The 10,289-nt window shown below is 40.8% G+C and overlaps 1 protein-coding gene across 1 annotated transcript; it reads left to right on the plus strand.

Annotated features, from left to right (window-relative positions):
* Positions 1 to 5,959: 5,959 nt before the first annotated feature.
* On the plus strand, positions 5,960 to 8,721 carry ckma (creatine kinase, muscle a). The gene is made up of 8 exons (XM_072446770.1): positions 5,960 to 6,115; positions 6,784 to 6,992; positions 7,076 to 7,230; positions 7,337 to 7,469; positions 7,541 to 7,712; positions 7,788 to 7,911; positions 7,991 to 8,180; positions 8,253 to 8,721. The coding sequence occupies exons 2-8, from the start codon at positions 6,800 to 6,802 to the stop codon at positions 8,429 to 8,431; spliced, it is 1,146 nt and encodes a 381-aa protein (XP_072302871.1). The 5' UTR covers positions 5,960 to 6,115; positions 6,784 to 6,799; the 3' UTR covers positions 8,432 to 8,721.
* The last annotated feature ends 1,568 nt before the right edge of the window (positions 8,722 to 10,289 follow it).

The following is a 10,289-nucleotide window of genomic DNA, read 5'->3' on the forward strand; positions in this document are numbered from 1 at the left end:
GTAAAGGCTTGTCCTGCTGCGCCAGTGCCATGGTCAATGTGCGTGTGACTGCGCTTTGATCCAGCCTCTTAAAGACACAGATCAAACCTCTGATTATAAAGATACAGGCGATAGTACCTGGATGAAATGACATTGGGCTTTGTCAGTAACTGTGGTTGGACACCCTTGTTCGGATTACAGCCTCAGCATCTGCCTCATCCTTCACCACTGGGGCATCTCAGGGCAGAGGTCAGGGCAGAGGTCAGGGATACACCTCCAGATCATTGTGCTCGGCTTGGATGGGAGAAACTGGAGTCCCTGGAGGAAAGCCACCAAGACACGGGGAAAATCACTCAAAGCCCACGCAGAAAGGCCCGGTCTGGTCCGGTCTGGCCCGGGAGTCGAAGCGGCGACTTCCTTGCTTGACATACATTGGTTATTTAGACCAGAACGTTACAAAGTGGCGACCCCTCGTGGGCAACAGAAGGACTACTCGGTTTGCAAAAGCACTGATACATAGTTAATGTATGAGAATATCAAATACAGGACATCATACGTTGCTGTGTGACCCAGAATATGAAATCAAATGGAAAAATATTGAGATTTATGTTGTGCTGGGGATTCCTGTACAAGCCTTACTGGCAGACGGCAGACGGTCATGCTCATCTCAAACATGACTTGGTTCCACTTGAACTTGAATGTCAGAAATTCAGGACTTGACTTGGATTTGAAGCCTGTGACTTTCATTTCCTCCAAAACAACACAACACCATCTTAAAAATAACATAAATACATCACAAATATGAGCTATGTTTAAATGAGTACTTTGGCATGATTACATGAAAGGCCTTGAAACTTGAAAGACAAATAGACACGTTCAGGACAAGCAAGAGCAACAGTAGAGTTTCCTGTTTAAGTTTTTCCATGCTCTCATATTGGACATCATCCAGAAGGTGCAGCCAACACAAACCGCCTAATGGACTTGACATGGACTAAAGGCCAACAACTTACTTGAAGCAATCAAAACAACTGCTCCAACTTTATTAGTTTGAGACAATCTCTCTGTTGGAATAGCAGACAGACAGACACACCTTTGAGAAAAATGTTGTATCAGCTAACTGCCTTTGCATTGTACTTTGACCCTTCCTGCAGTGTTAACGTGGGATAACGAGCACAAAGGATAACGAGTGCTTTTCCCTATGTATGTCCATACACCACCAAGCATAATGTAATGACAATGCTAACTTATTGACTCCTGGTGGATTTCAGATTGCCTCCAACCCCTCCAAAATGTTAATGTAGGCCTTTAATGTATAACAACAGTGAGCTGATCAAAAATGTCTCCCTCAAGTGGATCATTTTTGTACAGACTGTTGTTAGTTTCAAAGGCATGGAAAATAGAATGTCATGTCATGTTAAAATCTGGAGGATTAAAACAATTTACCCAGCATTTATGTTTACTTAATAAATAAAGATAGGACACAATTCAATATTAGTGAGAGTCTGTGAATGTGAATCAGCCAAGTCGGTGCAGATTGGAACCAACGCCAAGTGAGCGCTAGGGGGCAGTGCCTCTTGAGCAGGGGTCACCAACATGCGGCCCAGTAGTCCTGTTTTAGTCCTTTTCTAGTCCTGTTTTAGTCCGGTTTTAGTCCTATTTTAGTCATGCTTTGATCCTGCTTTAGTCCAGTTTTAGTCCTGTTTTAGACCTGCTTTAGGCCTGTTTTAGTCCAGTTTTAATCCTGTTTTAGTCCTGCTTTAGTCCTGTTTTAGTCCTGTTTTAATCCTGTTTTAGTCCTGCTTTAGTCTTGTTTTAGTCCTGTTTTAATCCTGTTTTAGTCCTGCTTTAGTCCTGTTTTTGTCCTGTTTTAAATCTGCTCTAGTCCTGTTTTAGTCATAGTTTAGTCTAGTTTTGATCCCGCTTTAGTCCAGTTTAATCCTACTTTAGTCAGTTTTTTCCCTGTTTTAGCCCTGCTTTAGACCTGCTTTAGACCTGCTCTAGACCTGCTTTAGAACCGCTTTAGTCCTGCTTTAGACTTGCTTTTATCTTGTTTTAGATCTGCTTTAGTCCTGTTTTATCCCTGTTTTAGACCTGCTTTAGTCCTGCTTTAGTTCTGCTTTAGTTCTGCTTTAGACCTGCTTTAGTCCTGCTTTAGTCCTGCTTTAGTTCTGCTTTAGACCTGCTTTAGTCCTGTTTTAGTCCTGCTTTAGCCCTGCTTTAGCCCTGCTTTAGTCCTGCTTTAGACCTGCTTTAGTCCTGCTTTAGTCCTGCTTTGGCCCTGTCAATTTTCTTCTGGTAGATATGGTTTGTTTAGTCTTGGTTTATCCCTGGTCTTGTCTTAGGTCTGCTTTACACTAGTCGAGTCAGATTTTTCAGATTTAACACTGGGTTTGCCTTTCCTGGGTTTTTGTGTTTTTGTCCTGTTTTTAGTCTTGTAATAATGTTATAAAATGTTTACTTTACTGAAAATAAAGTCCTATGTTGATTTCTGTCGTTGAATTGTTCCACTGTGGGTTGTTTGTGGATCCTATAGAGATAAAACATAAAATTGTGGTGTGATTTTACCCCTGGTCTAGAGTGACTAAAGTCCATAATGAGGATATGTTCCTTTGAATAAAGGCGTTGTATGACACGGGCTGAAGTTATGTAACATGTATGTGGCAATTGTTTGTCATGTGCTGCTTTATGGACAGGTGCCTGTGGCAGCTTGGACAATAAGACTGTCTCCAGGGAGAAAAGTTCTAAATATTTCAAGTCCACTCCAAATGCATCCGTGCTCATTTGTACAAAGTGATAAAACGTTGTAATGTTCCTATTTAAAATCAAATCTCTCCACTCTGATCTCCCGTGCAGGGGAAACTTTGATCATGAGGACAACTGCACACCAGTTTCCAAGACTAGAGTAGCTCACACCTGTCATGGCAGTGTGCCCCTGTGCATTGTGGGTGCTGGCCTAACTCTAAAGTTATCATCGAAAATAAAGATTAATCTATTGCAATCAGGGAAGCTGCTGAGGGGAACAATTCTTACAGTAGTAGAAGGATCAGACAAGCATTATCCGCATTTAAGGTGGATGACTATTAAGCCATGACTATTTCACATTATTAGATCAGTACAGAACTTATCATGAACTCTTTGCTTGGCATGCGTGGAACCAGATTTGTTTCTTCCTGTGATGTAGCCTCAAAAAGTTATTTATGGTTACTATATATGTTCATTGCTATATGTAATTTCAAGTTGGATTGATTCCATTTCAACTTTGTTCTGCAAATGGCACTTCTACAATAAGAATGTTTAGAAAAAGCCAAAGGTCTAAGTCAGATAATTAACACAAGTTATAAATTGCCTGCTCTGATAGGACAAGACAAAAAAACTGACTCAATGAAATTGAATCTCATGTGTGACAGGCTGCAGATGGAGGGCAAATATAGCCTTGCCTGGACCATTGCATGCACATGTGACTCTGTAGCTCGTCGTTGGAGTGTCTGCCTCACACACTGCAGACTCTGTGACTAATACACTGCCACTTGAATTCAACTTCAGTGTTTGCAATCACTAAAACAACATAGAAGGAACTGATGCTTTTATCCAAGCTCAAGTCCCTTGGATAAAAGCATGGGCAAAATGTATGAATGTCTCATAAAGTGGATATTATTAGTTGCTAAGGTTACAGGTACACAATGTTACTTTCTAAAATACCTTAGAGTTCATATGAATATTTGAAAACGGATAATTTCCTCTGCCATAATTTTGCTATGCAATTATTACAATGCAGTGTTGCTCACAGCTGCAGTGCAACACTGAGCTATTCTGACGCAGGTCAGGGCAGTTGGCACAAATTCCTCTCAGAGGTCACCCTCTTAATGTTTCAAGAAGGTGTTCTGCAACACTACAAGCTACTCCTCCTCCTGGGACCCTCTGTGGGGCAGACACAGATATAATACAATCACCAGTGCAACACAACACAAGCAAAAAAGTCCTCTTGAGTCCATTGTGTAACGTGTCAGATAAGGTATTCTGCAGATTTCCTGCTTCCATTTGTGGTCATTTCATTGAGAATGCATCCAAAACATGCTAAGAGATCCAACAGTGACAATATGCTGGTTCACACGCGTCATATCACGTCTCTATTGCATATCTGTTCTCAACTGATTCAGTTGCTGTTTGTAAGACAGTCTGCTCCTGCTCTGGTGTCTCTGCTCCACTTCAGAATGTAAAGGTTAGCTGAATGACCAGAGATACTTTTACTCCAGTGTACCCCAAAGTCATGTTTACCGTAGAAACTGTTCTAGGACTAATTTGGCATCTCTGGTTTTAAGGACAGACAGCAGACAGCTGCGTAACAGGAGACATGGCCTGACTGCAAGCAGAGGGCAGAGGGAGCCGTGGACATTAAACTTGTTTTTGACACAGTTAGAGATGAGCTGAAAGGAAAAAAAGAAATGCTTGAAAGTTACAGGACAAGCACAGTGGCGTGCAGGGCTGATATTTAAGGGAGGGGGCACCCTAAGCTATCTGTGCTGGCAGAATATACAGTGGTAATCACATAAGCGACTGTAAGAAGCAGGTGTGAGTCAGGCACATGCCACAGTGAGTTGGCTGGGACATCTCATGAGTGAACTGCTGCATGGGGCACCCCAGTGTTGGAAAGCTGCCAGTGTTAACACTCTCCATTACAGTTAATGATGTAACTATATTAATACTAATAACCAATGTATATGTATATATATCTGTCTGATGTATATTGCACAGCATTCATTTGTTATTTATTTCCTATTTTATTTACATATTTATATATATTTATATATTTATACATTTTATTCTCTGTGCAGCAAAACAAAGGTGCCTGATTATATTTTTAAGTCTAAAGACTATTTAGCTGGGTAAAAACAAACTGGACAAAGAGCTCCCTGGGAGCAGAGGTGGGTGTTAATGAGTACATTTAGTTATTTATTAGGTTATAATTTTAAAGAAATTGTTCTTTAAAAGTAGTCTTGAACAAATAACTTTTTTTTATGAAAAAATAATTTGTTTAATCAGATTTTACTGGTGCCATGAATTCTTTACCCTGAATGTTTGAATAGTTTTTAATCTAAATTTCAGCCGGTTAATTTTGCAGTGTACATTTATTGTGTTTCGCTCAGTTAAATAATTTAAAATGTAAAATTCACCTTTTAAATGTTCAATGCTTAGAATTTTAAGACCTCAAATTCAAAAGTAAAATTCGCTATGAATCTATCAAAGCAATGCATTGGCAACTAATCTTGAGTGAATCATAAATTTTTGCTGTGACATTTTTCAAAGCAAATCTTTCACAATGAAAATGTACACTGCAAAATTCAGTGACTGAGAATCAAAATAGAAAATAGTGATACATTTGTTTACGCATAATCTGATTAAAAAACAATTATATTCCATGTAATTTGACTTGATTAGTATTATTTGTGGTAATAGCACTCTTCAGGAAAAGTTTTGACTATTCGTCCCAATTTAAGGTTAAAATCGGCAAAAGTTTTACATAGTTTGACTTGTTTGTTTCGCTTTTAATTTTTCTCATAATACTTTTCAAAGGTTTGTAGGTTGTACTTTTGAAATGTCATTATTATTTTATTATATATATTTTTGTATTATTTATTCCAAAGGTAAAACTTTAATAAAATTCTCAAACTGTTACTCAGCTCTCAAGTAGTACTCAAAATAATAATTTGGACTGGACAGGAACTCTTCCTTGGGTACAGTCTCTGTCCATAGTACTAATCAAGCCAGAGTGTAGTCGAAAACCAAAATCAATGATAATTTCAATTCACCAAAACCATGTGCTCCCCGTTTCACATAAACCTGCTGGTGCTATGTATGGGCCACTGCTGGTGAGGGCAGGAGGGGCGAGGGTCAGCTGGAGCTGCCCTCTTAGATGACTGAAATGCAAGTGTGGCCCTTTCATAAAGTGTTCCCACTCTGAATACAAGGGTACCAGCCAATGAGGGGCTGGCAGGCACTAAAATGGCCAGGCCAATGGCTGCACATGCCTGAGTATATAAAGCAGAAACCGTGGACAACAAATTCGGGTGACCCTTATTTTTGCTGTGGTGAACAGGATTTGATCCCAAGGACTGTTACCTCTTTGTCTGGTGTGCAGGTAAAGTCATGTCAAATATATTTTTGGTAAAAATGATTGTAGAATATTGCAGAAAGAGCGTTCTAAATCCTTGGATAGCGACTACACAGTATGTAATATCTGCAGCCAATGTTTGTATCTCTTGTGTTTGATTTAAATATATATATATATTTAATAAGCTATTTTGTGATTTATTTTATAATATTAGATGAAGTTGAGGAGACAATGACACTGCATGTGACATTGTGGTCTAAAGAGCCGCTGCATGTAATTGAGCCTGTATATTTCAATGTGGAAATGTGTTTGAAGAGAGGTGTGAAGAATAGTCCTCTGGGAAGAATCTACTTGTTCAAGTTAGAGAACTTAAGTGGTTCCATGTGTGAACTAGAGACCTGGAGAGGCTACACACACATACTATGGACATTTTGCAGAAAGGTTACAAAGTCAGGCGCACTGCTGCTAAAGATAGTCTTTCCACATGGGCTCCTCCCTCATCTATTTCAGCTCGATATTTGATCCTTCTCAAATTGAGTGACACTTGTTACCAAAATTCTTCTGACTCTGCAGCTGTCTTGCATAATGTCTCCCAAATCTAATCTCTGATAATAATATTATTTAAATTAATCACAAATGGCAACAAATGTATTTCTATATAAATCAAACTTACTTCAATTCTGTTTCCATTGCAGTGTAAGAAAAGCAATCATGCCTTTCGGAAACACCCACAACAACTTCAAACTCAACTACAAAGTTGAGGAGGAGTTCCCTGACCTGTCCAAGCACAACAACCATATGGCCAAAGTGCTGACCAAGGAGATCTATGGAAAGCTCAGGGACAAGCAGACCCCCAGCGGCTACACTCTGGATGATGTGATCCAGACTGGAGTTGATAACCCTGGTGAGAAAATCACAGATGCATTAAAACAATTAAATTACAGCAGTGTAATCTGTGTAACCATCACTCCTTTATCCTCTGGTCAGGTCACCCCTTCATCATGACAGTTGGCTGCGTCGCTGGTGATGAGGAGTCCTACTCAGTCTTCAAGGATCTGCTGGACCCCATCATCTCTGACCGTCATGGTGGATACAAGCCCGACGACAAGCACAAGACCGATCTGAACTTCGAGAACCTGAAGGTGCAGTATACTGGCAGCTAAAAGAACACCCTGTTGTGAACAGATTGTTATGAAAAGTCAACATTTATCTATGTGTACTTTGTAATGATTTGGTCACTGTTCAAAGGGAGGAGACGATCTGGACCCCAACTACGTTCTGTCCAGCCGTGTGCGTACTGGCCGCAGCATCAAGGGATTCACCCTGCCCCCCCACAACAGCCGTGGCGAGCGCAGGATTATTGAGAGACTCTCCGTTGAGGGTAAATTCAAAATGTGCCCATGACAGTCTCTCACCAAGATGTGAGTTACTGACTAAAGTCTACTTCTGCAGCTCTTACCAGCCTGGACGGTGAGTTCAAGGGTAAGTACTACCCCCTCAAGTCCATGACCGATGCTGAGCAGGAACAGCTCATCACTGACCACTTCCTGTTTGACAAGCCTGTCTCCCCCCTGCTGACCTGCGCTGGTATGGCCCGTGACTGGCCCGACGCAAGAGGCATCTGGTGAGGAATCTTTAGAAGCTGCCGTTATTGACTATAACTTCAAAAAAAAAATAATTTATGTTCACCTTTACTCAGGCACAACGACAACAAAACCTTCCTGGTCTGGGTGAACGAGGAGGATCACCTGCGTGTCATCTCCATGCAGCAGGGCGGCAACATGAGGGAGGTCTTCAAACGCTTCTGCACTGGTCTGACCAAGGTACATGCTTGCACTGATCATACTGTAATCATCTGCCTTTTTCACTTGAGCAAAATGTAGAATAATGTTATTGCCCCAGATTGAGGAAATCTTCAAGAAGCACAACCACGGCTTCATGTGGAACGAGCATCTTGGTTACATCCTGACCTGCCCCTCCAACTTGGGCACTGGCCTGCGTGGTGGCGTCCACGTCAAGCTGCCCAAGCTCAGCACACATGCCAAATTTGAGGAGATCCTCACCAGGCTGCGCCTGCAGAAGCGTGGCACAGGTCTGCACTGTTTCATCAAACTTATGAAATACCCTGAGTGAGTCAGTACTCAGTGTGTGTGGTTACTTGCAGGTGGAGTGGACACTGCCTCCGTCGGTGGTGTGTTCGACATCTCCAACGCTGACCGTCTGGGCTCCTCTGAGGTGGCCCAGGTGCAGATGGTGGTTGATGGTGTCAAGCTCATGGTTGAGATGGAGAAGAAGCTGGAGAAGGGCGAGGCCATCGACAGCATGATCCCCTCCCAGAAGTAAAGTGGACATTACTCCTGAGCATTCATGTGCAAACACCAACAGGCGGGCAGAGGAAACAGCTGCTCCAGAGACTCTTGACTCTGCTCTCCTGCTTTACTTCCTTCCAGCCTTGTTTACCGTCCTGTGTCCTTTTTCACGTTCTTGTGTTGGTAACATCCTGGGATCAGCCTCCACTGAGCTGGGTTTGCCTGGCACAAGTGGCATCACCAACTTTTTGTTGTAAGAAGTACTAATTATTGAAACGGTTCATATTACTAAATAAAATATACCCCTAGTAACAACACAACAAATCATTTTGAATTGTTTGTGTGAAATTAGTATGATTATGACAATAAAAATGTTCCAAATTATGAGACGAGAATGACCGAGAGATGCCAACATCAGTGAGTTTTATTCATCTTCAGCTCCACACTTTCCGCATTTACCACAACCACTCGATATCGGTTTAAGTTTGTTTTTGAGGGGAGGAATTGAACAGTACAACATTGTAAAATTACTCATACAGGTCAAACTGTCAGTGTCCTTCAGTCTTTTTGCATATAACATAAACCTCTTTCAAAAACAGATTCAAAATGACAATGCATGTTAAATACTGAGCCCACTGGGTCATAATACTGTACCCTAAAGCAGCCAGACCAGTTACACTCGGTCTCCAAGCAGCTATACATCAAGTTCAGTCATTGCAACTCATATCCACAATAGTTCACAGTAGATTTGACATGTTCTTCCATATTGTACTAAGAATAGATTGTTATACTAGTTTATGTACCTTGTAACAGACTCAATGCTTTTCACTCAGTTGATGAACAGGAGACAGCCCAGTAATATTTTTATGGCTTAACAGGAACCCAGAATCTTCGGTTCTCTTGAGACATTTAGAGATATTTAAATTCAAGTGTATTTATGACATACTGTCCTGCAATACTTTAAAACCCACATAATGAACAAACAATCTTTCCACTTACAATTGAGATTCACTACATGAACCAACTTCTATCCAGCCCTCATTTTTGTTTAGTTATTGAATAAGAGAAGGGTGTGGCGCCCAAACCTGCACCAGTTTGACAGTAATAATTCATGTCTCTAAACTTTTTGTGCAATTCACAAAGCTTCCAATCCTAGATGTGCGTCTTTTTTTAAAAACCTCAAACTCTGAAGTCATGCAGGATTGCAGGTTGATTTGTTGCCCATTGTCACTGACAGAAACTGCTTTAAACTAGAATTACTTCCCTTGCTCTAGCTATAAATAAACCTTGAGCTCTAATATATATACTATATTCAATATATTTTATATACAGCCATCAATTGACTGATATAAATCCTGTTTTAATGATATTGTTCTAAAAAATAAATAAAGTACCTGTGCAAATATCCACAAATTTTAGTGTTTCACATTTAAGACATTGGCGCCCTCCAGTGGCAAGTTATCGGTATTACCTGTATAGGTACACTGGAAGGAGCTGATTCAAGTCAAAGCAAAGTGCATTGAGGTCTATATTATCAAATGCTAATATACACCACAATGAAAAAAGTCCAAGGAAAAGAAAATGGGCAGACTCCTGGTAGCCACATTTGTGGTCACTTTTCTGCCCATATTTTCTTGATGGGGCCAAAAAACGACAAACACCAACTGTGTCAGTAGAGAGAGATGCCACAGATGGTTTTACAACGTATGTGAGTGAAAGATGAATGATTTTCCCTGCCAAACAAAAGCACGGCCTCGAAAGAGCACTGGAAAGCCAAATGCTCATTGTTATGACGGTAGAAAAAGTCGGTGATACATTGTCCTACGACGTGATGGACACCAAGGTTCCCTGGCAAATGTAGGGAGAGTTTATGACAAGGAGGCATTTTTGGG

Source organism: Eucyclogobius newberryi, unplaced genomic scaffold, assembly GCF_026437365.1.
Source record: "Eucyclogobius newberryi isolate DKJ021-1_F unplaced genomic scaffold, fEucNew1.0.hap1 SCAF_15, whole genome shotgun sequence".
In the NCBI taxonomy this organism is placed as follows: domain Eukaryota; kingdom Metazoa; phylum Chordata; class Actinopteri; order Gobiiformes; family Gobiidae; genus Eucyclogobius; species Eucyclogobius newberryi.

Bases quoted from the DNA above. Each gene is read 5' to 3' on its own strand.
- ckma (XM_072446770.1), top strand. From the start codon at position 6,800: ATGCCTTTCGGAAACACCCACAACAACTTCAAACTCAACTACAAAGTT. The intron at 7,912-7,990 runs GTACATGCTTGC...TTATTGCCCCAG, and splicing joins TCTGCACTGGTCTGACCAAG to ATTGAGGAAATCTTCAAGAA. The intron at 8,181-8,252 runs GTCTGCACTGTT...GGTTACTTGCAG, and splicing joins CCTGCAGAAGCGTGGCACAG to GTGGAGTGGACACTGCCTCC.